This window comes from Mesoplodon bidens, assembly GCF_964165515.1.
Source record: "Mesoplodon bidens genome assembly, chromosome: 16".
Lineage (NCBI taxonomy): Eukaryota > Metazoa > Chordata > Mammalia > Artiodactyla > Ziphiidae > Mesoplodon > Mesoplodon bidens.
The window spans coordinates 5,225,077-5,237,254 of record NC_138173.1 but is presented as its reverse complement, the minus strand read 5'-3'; the positions used below and the strand labels follow the sequence as shown (position 1 = coordinate 5,237,254).

At 46.6% G+C, this 12,178-nt stretch overlaps 1 protein-coding gene across 1 annotated transcript in view; it reads right to left on the bottom strand.

Annotated features, from left to right (window-relative positions):
* Window positions 1-233: 233 nt before the first annotated feature.
* The window catches only part of XKR4 (XK related 4), a gene marked incomplete at its 3' end in the record, with an annotated part of 336,116 nt that continues 324,171 nt past the window's right edge, over window positions 234-12,178 (bottom strand). The window contains exon 3 of the mRNA XM_081258696.1: window positions 234-1,180. Coding sequence (XP_081114822.1) covers window positions 234-1,180 — 947 coding nt within the window. The remainder of the gene's footprint in view (window positions 1,181-12,178) is intronic.

Sequence of the window (12,178 nt, the reverse complement as noted above, 5' to 3'; positions counted from 1 at the left end):
CTACTGAGCTGGCCCGTTCCCTTCAGATGGAACAGTAGGGTCTCTGGGCTGCTTTTTCAAAGGAGGCCAGCAGCAGGCTGTCAGCTGATGCAGGGCCAGACACGCATCCTGATGACGGTCAGACTGCGAACAGCACAGCTCGCTGCTCGACTCCAGGGCAGAGTTTCATTATTGCCTCGGCCCGGCTGTCACCCCTGGGTCTGGAGCTTGGGGCCCCTCCAAGCCTTCTTGCTTTACAGGGTGGTTTCGTACTCCAGCCTTTCCTGGATGAGAGCATCGTCTTTGTACTGTAGCCTCGGAGGAGACGGGGAACCTTCAAAGGCTAAAATGGCCTTTCGGAGGCTTCGGTCCAAAACGTGTCTCTCCCATGCTGGGTACCTATTCCTGAACAGGTCAATTTTAATGACAGATTCTTCAATCCGTGGTGGGCGAGAGGACGGGGTGGACGGGGCCGTGGGCCTCACCTGAAACACAGGCACGCACCCGTCCCGCTCTACGAATTTCTGGTCGCGGTCGCCGGCCACGCTGCGGGTGTTGGAGAGGGACCGCAGGGCGCTCGTGGCCACTTCTGGAGACGGCGTGAAGGCAGCGGCGGGGTCCCCGCAGGCGCAACTTGGGGACCGTCCGAGTCTGGGTCCGTTGGGGTGAAAGAAGGCATAATACATCAGCATAAAAACAACGCCAGTTAAAAAGCTGCTGAATACCACACACAGCGCTGGGATGGCAAATGCGTCCGCGATCTGGGGAGCCTTGTAGAGGTACCAGAGGGCACTCAAGGCCGTGTTTTCCAAGAGGATCACAAAATAGTAAATGAAGAGCCTGCAGCGTGTCCTGCCCTCCTTGACGTTGAACCAGCTGAAGATATAGATGATTCCTACCACCATGTCGAACACGATCTCTTCCCATTTGGTGACACAGAATTCTGTCTCACAGTGGACGATCCAGAAGGTCATGATGCACCAGTGAAGGACGATGAAGATCCCGAAGTAGAGCTGGAAAACCGAGGCGAAGAGGGCAAAGGTGATGACCCTGGCCGCAATGGTGAAGAAGTGCCAGCAGAACTGGATGGCCACGGCCACGTAGCTGATGGGCTGCTTGTCATCACGAGAGTCCCGGAGGGCCTTCTGGTAGGAGGCCAAGGCCCAAGCCAAGGACACGAGGGAGGCAGCCGCTGTGAAACCTACAAAGGCAAACAGGAAGACAGGCTGTCAAAAGCGAGATGCGCTGTTGTCCCTGGAAAGAAGTCACGTGGGGCTGGGGGCTTGGGGCAGGCTAGCTTCTACCACAGCAAAGCTCTTCATTTCTTTGAGTTGTAGCTGGACTAAACACTCGGATGGGGGTCCTAGGATCTGTCCTCTAAGGGGCCCCATCTATATGGACAAGACATGAGGCTAATGGGAGTGCTCCTGGGGACCAGCATGGAGCCTGAGGCTGAAGATGGGGACAGGTGTTAGCTTTCTGTGTATTTGGTGTAAAGAGACTGGGGCGGTCCTTTTGTTTGGCGGGAATATAGCTGTGGATGGGACATTGACAGAACTTGGTTGCTGTTTCATCTTTGCCCCTTATGACCTGCATGACTTTGGACAATCATTGACATTGGCGTCCTCATTCAGAAAGTGGATGATCTCCAGGGCGCCCTGTCAGCTTTGAGATTCTGTGATTGAAAGGGACAAATAATGACAGGAGACTTGAGGGGCTGGTTGGTTCACCTTTCTGCTTCTAAACAAGAATAAATGTAGTTCATTCACCACAGAAAGTTAACTGGTTCTTGAACATAAGAAAAGGAGCCCATGGAATCTCCTTGGCCATGTTTCTTGTGATACCTGGTGGGCAGTCTGTCCTAATATGATCCGAGACTCTTCCTACAGCTTCTTTCCACTCAGAAGAAGAAATAACTGCTCACCATCACGCACCTCTTATTCTTCCACAAATTAAATATTGTACAGAAATCACGTATCAACCACATTTCTTATTATGCAGGCAGCCCCATTTGGTTAGTAACCCCCCAAAAGTATGTTTCCAAATTAAAAAAAATCATTCTTATTGTTCCCCTCCACTTTCGCTCCACCTGCTGTGCCTGAAGCGTCACCTCTGTGGTCGTGATGTGGACAGGGCTCACCTGAAAACACACCACCTCCTTCAGGAGAGAGCTCTCTGGGGAGTTCCCCTTTGTCACTGACACGTCAGGTCAGTCTGCACCGCAGCTGGTTTACTTAATAAGCCGTAACGAGGCTTACCAACGCTAACAAAGGTTTTATGCGTTTTTAAGTCCAGCTGGCTTTTCCTCACCAGATCTATTCCTAATCATTGTTCTCCCACTATGGAATGGGGGCTGCCAACAACTTAGGATGGAACTTGCACTTTTCTGTTTATACTTCAATAGAGAAAAGCTGTTGTCTATGGTCCTTGAAGAATGAATTTCAAAAAATGATTCTTGTGGCAAAGACCCACACTAATTGATAGAAAAAACATTCAAACTCGAAAACCATTTCTTACACATTCTCCTTGAGAAAGGTGAACTCCAAAAGACAATTATTGATAAAGAAAATATTTTCCAACAACACGTCTCATGTCTGCTCCCTGTCAAGCCAGCAGAACATCCACATCTTACACTGGGCCTTCAGGTTTTTTTCCGGCCAGCAAAAAAAACCTTTCATTACTGCAACCCTCAGGCAGTGTAGGCGATATTCCTAGGTCAGTTAGCCACCCGTGCACAAAGGAGTTTGCGATAATATAACTTTTAGGCGGTGGGAGCACCAACATCTATTCTAAAGCACCTCCAAGAGTGAGAAGAGACGGAAGGAGGAAAAGTTACAGAAAGAAGAAACCAGGTGAGAGGATGGGAGATAAAAGGTGATGGAAGAATTATGCGAAGGACATCCTTATTATCAGTTTCGTGTATAAGAACAAAGCGTAGTGCCATTTGAATGTCAACACCCGTGTGTGGGACACAGAAGCCCTCAGGAGCTCTCTCCTCATTGGCACCATTTGCGACGGTGCGGGTTGCTTCTTGCATAGACTGTGTTCTCCTTATGCGTTTGAGCTGTGCACCCGGGCTGCTTCTCTACCTGCACGCCCTCCGGGTTTCCACCCGCCCGCATCCTTCAGGACCGCGCGGAGCACAGCGCCACCTTCAGGAGGATGGCTGCATTGTTGATCAGGCTCCAGCCAAGGAAGGAGCGAGCGACTCCATCGGGCAGTCAGATCAGGGTACCAGTTACTGAAGGCTGTTATTCAAAGCAGTGAAAATCGTAAACAACAACAACAAACTTTACGTATACAGCATCCTAAAATTATTCGTTGTCAGATTTTAAGAGAATTGGAAAATTAGCTTCGTCCAAATTCTCCTGTAATCATCACCCCTTTTATTATTATGCCGTAAAAAAGGAATTCAGCCTGCATTTGACACACCATACAATTGTTATGACAATATTCTGGCAGTAGAAAAATGAAGACTTTCTATCAGCTTTGCTTTCTATGTATCTTACAATTTAAAAAGTCATTACCAAAGGCAAATTTCGTGCCCATCATAACCATTCCCTTCATGAATTATCTGTTTCACAAGAACTAGAATTTCCCTTGTTCATTTGATGGTGATTTTCTTTTTCATCTGTTTAGCAATTAATTTGTATAAGACAAATATATGCCTGAACAGAAAATGGGGGGCCCTTTTAGAATTACTCCTCATTACAAATTCACACCCGCCATGAAACGCTTTAATTCTTTTGCTTTTTATGCAAATGATATCAGCTCAGTTGTTTCAAATGCCAACGTAGATGTCCTCCACAAGGCACTGTGTTATTATAGAGGTAGAATTCTCTAGAACTTCTGAGGCGCTGTGCTGGAACCTGGAACTCTAAGTGATCCTTTAGCCAACAACATATATTTTAACTTTTTATTTGAAAAGAATTGTAAACTTACAGAAAAATTGCAAGAATAAAAATAGTAATTGGACACACATATCTTTGCCCAGATTGTCATTTGGCCTCAATTGCTTTATCACTGCCCTCTCTCTCTCTCTCTCTCTCAAACATTTGAAAGTATATTGCACACACCTCAGCTGCTGTGTTCCAAATTTACAGGTTGAAATCCTACTCCCTAAAGGTGATGGTATTAGTAGGTGGGGCCTTTGGGAGGCCCTCATGAGCAGGATCCCTGGAGAGAACCCTAACCCTTCGGCCATGTAAGAATATCACGAAGAGTCTTCCACCCAGAAGGGAAGAGGGCTCTCACCAGACCATGCTGGAACCCTGACTTCCGGCTTCCAGATTCCAGAACTGTGAACAAGATGTTTCTGCTGTTTATAAGCCACCCAGTCCGTGGTATTTTGTTATAGCAGTTGGAAAGGACTAGCACAATGATTCTTTACCCTAAAATACACCAGTGTCTCTTTCCTATGAAGAGGGATATTCTCTTAGATAACCATAGTACATTTATCAACTTCAGTCCATTTAACATTGGTACAATTTTTCTTTTTAATCCACCATCAGTATTCCATTTTCATCAATTGGCAAACAATGTCCATTACAGGATTTTCCCTCTGGTATTAGATTGAGTCTAGAATCAGGTATTGCATTTGCTTCTTTTATCCATTTAGTTTTCTTTAAATCTGGAATATTTGCACAGACTTTCTTTGCCTTTTATTATTTGACATTTTTTGAAGAGTACAGTACCTAAAAAAGAAAGAAAGAAAGAAAGAGAGAGAGAGAAAGAAAAAGAAAAAGGAAAGAAAAAGAGTGTTCCTCTTCCTCATTTTGGGTTTGTCTGTTTGTTTCCTCATGGTTATGCATTCTAAGCTGGAATACTACATAAGTGACACTGAACAATATTATTCCCATTACATCATTAAAATGCTAAAATATAAAGATTCCTTCTGTAGTCCTAGGAGGTGTACAGTGGGTCTCATAGTATTTTCTTTCAAAACAATGAATAGCATATAGCTCATGAAAACTTCATTCTAAGGTAAAAACCAGCTCCAGAGGACTCCATGGGATCACACTATTTATTAAAATGTTAAAAAAAGGTGATAAGACCTCAGAGCTTCCCTAGTGCAACAATCTCATTTTAAAGAAAAGAAACTGAGTCTTACTCTCAGGCGTTAAATGAGTTATCTTCCCTCCCTCCTCTCCCTAACTTGTTTCCAGTGGAAATTATGGAAGAGGTGTGGGCAAAAGTTCTATCATCTGCATTTAAACATTATCTCCTCTTGGAAATAATGGATAAAGGGATTAGGATGGGATATAAGACCCTTGAAATATTACAATCCAAGAGATCGTTTTATGTTGAAACCTCTAAACTAGAAGGGGACTACTTCTGGCCCCTGGATGAAATTAGTTCTCTCTAGGAGTATGTTTTATATCAAGCACACCCCCACCCCCATTCTCTTCCTTCAGATCACTTATCCCAGCTTATAATTATGTTTTATTTTGTGCTTGTTTAATCATTGTGTTTCTTACTGGAGTGGACCTTTAGGTAAGGAAAAGTACCTGCTTATTTACTTTTCTGTCATTTTGTGCCTGGCATATATTATGACTTGGAAGGAAGAAACAAAGAAAGGAAGAAAGAAAGAAAGAGAGAGAGAAAGAAAGAAAGAAAGAGAGAGAGAGAGGGAGGGAGGGGGGAAGGAAGAAGGAAAGAAGGAAGAAAGGAAGGATTCTAAAGATAGAGCCAGAACCACAGATAGAATGAGACATTCAAAAAATTTGCACCATTCTTCATTGCTCTCCTATTCTGCTTCTTTGCAATTTCAGTCTGAGCTGCAAATGCCAAAACACTGTGAAACGAAACCTGTCCTCCCGTTGTGTCGTTCGTGGCCTGAGTGTAAACAAGAGTTCCTGGAAAACACCTGGAGAATGCTTTATAGGATTTATAGCCTAATTCCCCGGATGTAGGACATTCAGGGAATTGAACCAAGTACTCTCATTCTTTGATTCTTCAACAAACAGAATGAGCCTCTTTCCTTCTCCCTAGGGAGGGCAGAACTGCTGCCTTTCCCCTGCTACAGGCCAGCCAAGGGTTAGTCTCAGGGAAACACCTCGCCACTGGCCCATGTTCACAACCAAACTGCAGCTGGTGAGAAGGACTCTTTTTTTAAAAAAAGAAATTATTATTGTGTAAAATTTCAAACATACATAATAGCAGAGAGAATAATAGAACAGGTATACCCTTCATGCAGAATTAACTCCTAGGTCTGAGTTCTGAAATCCATCACGAGGGAAGCGTGAGGTTTGGCCGGCAGGGGGCGCCGCTCGACGGAGCGTTGGCTCGCGCCTTCCTGAATCTCCCTGATGCTCCTCTCCCTCTACTGCGAGACGGAAGCTGTGCTGGAAGCTGACTCGCTGATAGCTGATGTTTCCCGGCTCTTCCTGGGAAGCCTGAACTGGTAGCTCTCAGCCCGACTCCCTCTAGCTCAGCTGGTCCCCCAGGCACCTGCCAGCTCTCCCTTTCCCCCGAGACACGAAATGCTGTGCTCTACCTTGAAAAGCCACATCTCTCCGGTTAATCCCGCCTCATCCTTCAGTTTCTAGGTTAAGCACCATTCCTCTGCGTAGGGAGGCCTGTCCCAGTTCCTAATCTAAGTCCAGCTCCCCTGCTATAAGCGCGCACCACACCAGACAAAATATTGAATTTTAGATGACCACGTAATGTTGATTTCTTGCAGTCAAAACAAGTTATGGTTTCCTTTTTTCCCCTTCTTCACTCAAGTCACAGAAGATAAAACCTACAGCTTCTGACTTTGAGTTCTGAGTTTCTCTTACCCAAAAGAAAGATATACACTCTAAAAAAAAAAAAGTTACAGTCCCGTTAGTGAGTGGGACACACATAATCATAGACAAAGAAGGAGGGAGTGTTTGTGGGGTCCTTGCTTTGTGCACAGGGATGAGCTAGGTACCTACAGCCTTTGTCCAATTTAAATTTCATGATGACAGTTTGAGGCAAGCACTGTTTTGCATTCAGGGAAACAGAGACCTAGAGAGAGGCTAAATACCTTGCCCAAGCTGATGTGATTAGCCAGGAAGATAGACAACTGAGTCCATGGATTCCAAGCTCTGCACCATGACCACAAACTGGATGGGAGCGGCAGCCACAGCAGGCGGGATGAGGTGTGGACAAGTGTGTGAGGTGTAGAGCTCGTGGGCTGGCGGGATGGAGGTGACCCCAGAATAGTGCCACCCTCAGGGGTCTGACCACGAAGGCTTCCGTCCAGCTGCTCCTTCAGGCTCACCATGACCACACTTATTCCCAGGCCAAGGGATCCCGTTTGGGTTTCTTTGCACAAAATGGATCAGAAACACAAGCACCAAGGAGGAAAATCAGGATTTCCTTATCTTCATATTTTCTGGACTAAACAGCCCTCCTAATTTTCCTGAATCTTTTCTTTTTTTCTTTGACCACGTCACACAGCTTGTGGGATCTCAGTTCCCTGACCAGGGATCGAACCCTGGCCCTCAGCAGTAAAAGCATGGAGTTCTAACCACTGGACCACCAGGGAATTTCTTTTCCTGAATTTGTATCTGAGGAAAAATGTTGCCCAATTCAAGAGTAGCAGGTCATGAAACCAGAAAGGTTTTCCATTTCTTCAGCATGTTTAGAGCTTGTCTCTTAGTTACAGAGATAAAAGCAGGAGATCCACTTGGCTGGACTCTTACTGAATTCACCTAGTTGAAAGAATGTAATAATTGAAAAAATGTAAAGCCCCCTATGCTGTGATCTTTGTGGAGTGAGGTGAAGGGAAGGAAAGTAATACAAACTTCACTGGGTCTAAGATGTTCGAAATCCTCTTGCGTTGAAACCATTTTATCTCTGTTTTAAACCTTGTAATAGTTGTGATTAAAAATATTTAAATGCTTTAATATGTGTAATTTTGGTAGGGATACACACTCTTTTCGTAATCCATCCTGAGGATTTCAGCTTCTTTGCAAGTCAAATTTAAGGCTGCTAAGGAGTTGATAAGGGAAACACGGAATTGAAATTTTAAAAGTATTTTAATAGGAAAGCAGTTGAAGAAAGTTGTTGGGAGAAGCAAAGTGTCTCTCCTCCTTAAGAAATGTAGAAAGTAATTTCCTTCTGATTGGAAAAAAAAATCTTAGGTGATCTCACATAGCTGCAGCTCATCTTAATTTTTAAATTATTTTTAGATTAAAAAAAAATCCCAAGAAGGCAAACATTCTGTGTGTAGGAATTTGAAAACATCTAATAGCTTTTCTCTAGGAAAAAATTCTGTATTTAGGAGAAGGTGAGAAGTCACCATTCTTTGTACAGTACTACAAATTGCAAGGTTAAATTTATATTGAAAATAAAAAGATGATAGAAATGACTACTCAAAAGACATAAAATAAGTAACCCGAGATGCCCAGTAGAATTAAATTTTGCTTTAGAGTAAGTTTATTTTCCATACCATTTTTTAAATTATCAATCACTCTATTTTTTTCTTATAGATTAAAAAATTTTTATTTATTTTATTTTTGGCTGCTTTGGGTCTTCATTTCTGCACCCGGGCTTTCTCTAGTTGCAGCGAGCAGGATCTACTCTTCGTTGCGGTGCGCGGGCTTCTCATTGTGGTGGCTTCTCTTGCTGTGGAGCACGGGCTCTAGGCACGCGGGCTTCAGTAGTTGTGGCTCGTGGGCTCAGTAGTTGTGGCACTCGGGCTCAGTAGTTGTGGCTCGTGGGCTCTAGAACACAAGCTCAGTAGTTGTGGCGCACGGGCTTAGCTGCTCCGCGGCATGTGGCATCGTCCCGGACCAGGGCTCGAACCCGTGTCCCCTGCACTGGCAGGCGGATTCTTAACCACTGCACCGCCAGGGAAGCCCTCTATTTTTTTCTAGAAGTTTTCATCTGTTGGATGGTAGGGGGTGTAGTGGGGCAAAATGAAGAGAAACAAAAAGGCAAAAACAGGGACAGAGACAGGCAGACAGCAGCTGTAACCTTCTCTCACCTGGCAAAGAGGGACACGGATGGACAAGAGCAAAATTAAAATAATAATTAAAAAAAAACCCGATATATATAAAACTGCTCTATGGTTGACTTTCCACATTGTTTAGCCCCTTTATTCCTTACAGCATCCTTCTTGAATGTGAGTATTTTGCCATTTTACAGATGGGGAAACTGAGGCTCAGAGAGACGAAATATTCTTATCAAAGGGTGGCAAACTTTTTCTGTAAACATAAGAAAGATTTGGGGTTTTGTAGGCCGTATGGCTTTCTGTCAGAAGAGTTCAACTTTGCCCTGGTAGGGAGAAAGCAGCCGTAGACAATACTTAAACGGAAGAAAAAGTAGGTGATGGGCTGGATTTGGTCCATGAGCCTTAGTTTCCCGAACCCTCAGCTGACCCGTGGACACATTTTTAACAAGTAGCAGAGTTAGGATTTATACCCACATTTTCCTGACTTTAAACTCCCTAAACTCATTGAAACATTTTGGACCAATGATGAAACCTGGTAACGTTGGGACACTTTTTGAGGTGGCTATAGTGTGATCGCTGTCTGGATTAAAGCCCGGAGGCCCTGTCACCATTCACCCAACCAAAGAAATGAAGCTACAGGAAAGCGCTGTTGCAGGGTATCCTGTACATAGGATGACGTCTGGGCACGAACAGTCGACTGTAAAGTTACCTAATCAGGAGCATGAATGCCACACCTCAGGAAGCTTGATCATTTCCAGAAAAGCAGGTAGGCATCTGCAAAGTGAAAGGGCAAGACGGCCCCCTGGTTCAGGCAGTTCCCCACTTGTGGACAGACCAGATCCTGCTACTGGTGAGGCCCCAACCGTACCAGTGGAAGCACGTCTGAGGCAGACTCTTTGGCTGTTTCTCTTCCCTTATGTCCCAAGGTGCTTCTGCAGTCTGCCATGCATGTAAATGTGATGGCCCGCATGCTACCAATCACCTGCTAGTGTCACCAGTATAGACAGTTACTGGCCTATTTAGAAGAATCTGTGATTCAGGGCATCCCTGGGAGAGTGACAGAGTCTGGGTCCCCGGGGTTTAAAATCAAGTATTAACTCTAATGAAGGCTGCTGTCTACGCACCCACAATCAGAGTTATTCATGCTTAGAGAACTTGGAAGGGGGCCCAGAGGATGCAAAATGGTGACACTAACCCAGGGTAAATAAAATTAACAAGAGTGAGGCATGCAGGGGCGGCAGGTGGCCGTTGTCGGGTGGGTGGCGAGGTTGGAACAGAGCCAAGGATGTGTTCTGGGAGGGCGGGGCGCTGGCATGTGATGCTCACAGTGACATGAGGTGGCGTAAATATTTGTGTCTCTGGACAGGAGAGCCAAGAAGGTCTTTTCTGGTAGGAGAGTTGAGAATCTGCCTACATGGAAGAGAAGAAGGTGAAAAGAATGCCCCTGATGGAAGAGGGTCCAAAGCGGAGACCTGGGAGGACACACCAGCCGGCCTGTGTGTGGACATGTGTGTTTGGTGCCTTCGTCCAATGATAAAAGGATAACAGGGTTGCATCCTGAAGGCCCAGACCCAGGTCCTCCCCTGCTTCCCTCCTCTCTATCCCTCCCTCCATGCTTTCCTCTGACAAACACTGGCACCTATTAAGTGCCGGTCGCTGAGGACACAAACGCAGGTCCCTAGAGGGACAGCACGTCGGCTGGGAAAGAGACATACGCCAACGTGGTGAGCAGAGCGCAGAGGAGAGAAGCAGACTGTACCCCGAGGGGAGACAGCCCAGCCAGGAGCTGAAGCTGCAGGTGTGGCCGAAGCTGGAGTGAGGGCGTTTGAGCAGCGGAGCGCTGGCCAGGGAAGCCAGGAGACCGTGGACGTGACACGCCAGACAGGAGGACGGGGGCGTTGCCTGGGAGCCAACGGCTCCTTCAGGAGCCTGGCGGTGAGGCGCGTGTGAGCCCCGAGTGGCTGGGAGGCACCCCCGGCGGAGGTGGGAGGCTTGGCAAGACATCCATGAAAATGGGGGGAAACTCTACCTACAGACCCTGAGCCTCTGCGCAAGTCACCCGATTACACCTGCTCTTCACAAGTTTGAGTGACGGTCCATGAACTCTTTAAAGTATTGGTGAGCAGCAAACTCTCTACAGAAATAGGATTAGCCTCTCCGAAGCCCAGCTTTCCTCTTAGTTTTGCACCCGTCTCCCCTCTCCCCAGGAGCTCTTTTATGTCTGGATTCTTACTGAAGGAGGTTGGCTTCAAGAGAATAACAGGAGAGAGAAAGAATAGAATAGGAGGTGCAATTTCTAGGGTAAAGACTTTTTCTCTTTACAGATAGGAAAGCAATTATTTTGACAGGATCCAGCTTCTAAAAGTCACGTGGAAAATAGGAGGAAAAAATAGTTGGCATTATGTACATAGGTGGAATATGTCCTTCGTTTTATTTGGATTAAAAGCAGGTAAAATAGAAGTCACTCAGTTGAAGGAAGCAGGGGAGGTGGAGATACGGTGTCAGGGGTGCAGGAAGGTCTGAGGCAGGAACAGGTTTCCGTGGCCCCATCTTGAGAAACCCAGGTGAAGGGGAGAGTGCTGGCCACAGGATCTCCCTTAACTGTGGACAAGAACGGAGGCTCCCTGCAGGAGGGCAGGGCGCGGCCTGCGGCCCTCCCGAGACCGCAGAGGGGGTGGTGGAGGGCAAGATGCTGGCGGGGCTGTGCGAGAAGCACCGGGACCAGGGGTTGGGGGTAGCAGCTGCCCCCAGACCGCCTTGAGGCCCTCGGGAAGGACAACGGACTCTGTTTATCTGCTTTTTCCACTGCTTCTTTCCGCTGGCTTCATTCCTCAAACAATTTCTGGCGGAAATGGATGGCCTTTAAAATAAAAGCCCTTTGGACACCATGATGTAGCGTTCTCGAAGGATCCCCAGCGTCGAATTGTGGGGCTCCTGCGGGCTTCAGGAAAGAGGCCTTTTGGGGGGTGAGGGCTGGAGCCCCCCGCTTCTGCTCTCATTTCCCGGCGCCCTGTCCTTTGGGTTGCCTGCGTTTCACTCTGCAAGGAAAAGGCCGGCTTGCGCTGGGACCATTTAATAACGCAGCAGTAAATTGTGCCTTCCAGCCCGGCCAGGCCTTTCTGGGTGATTTACAAGAAATGACTCGATACCCCGAGGCCTGGGACTTGTAGCATTATCTGCTCTCACAGCGGGGCTGGCTCGGAGAAAGGCGACCCGCCAGGAAGCGGGTGGGCGGCGCGCAGGGGCGCAGAGCCAGGGAGCGGGGCCTCGCAGTTG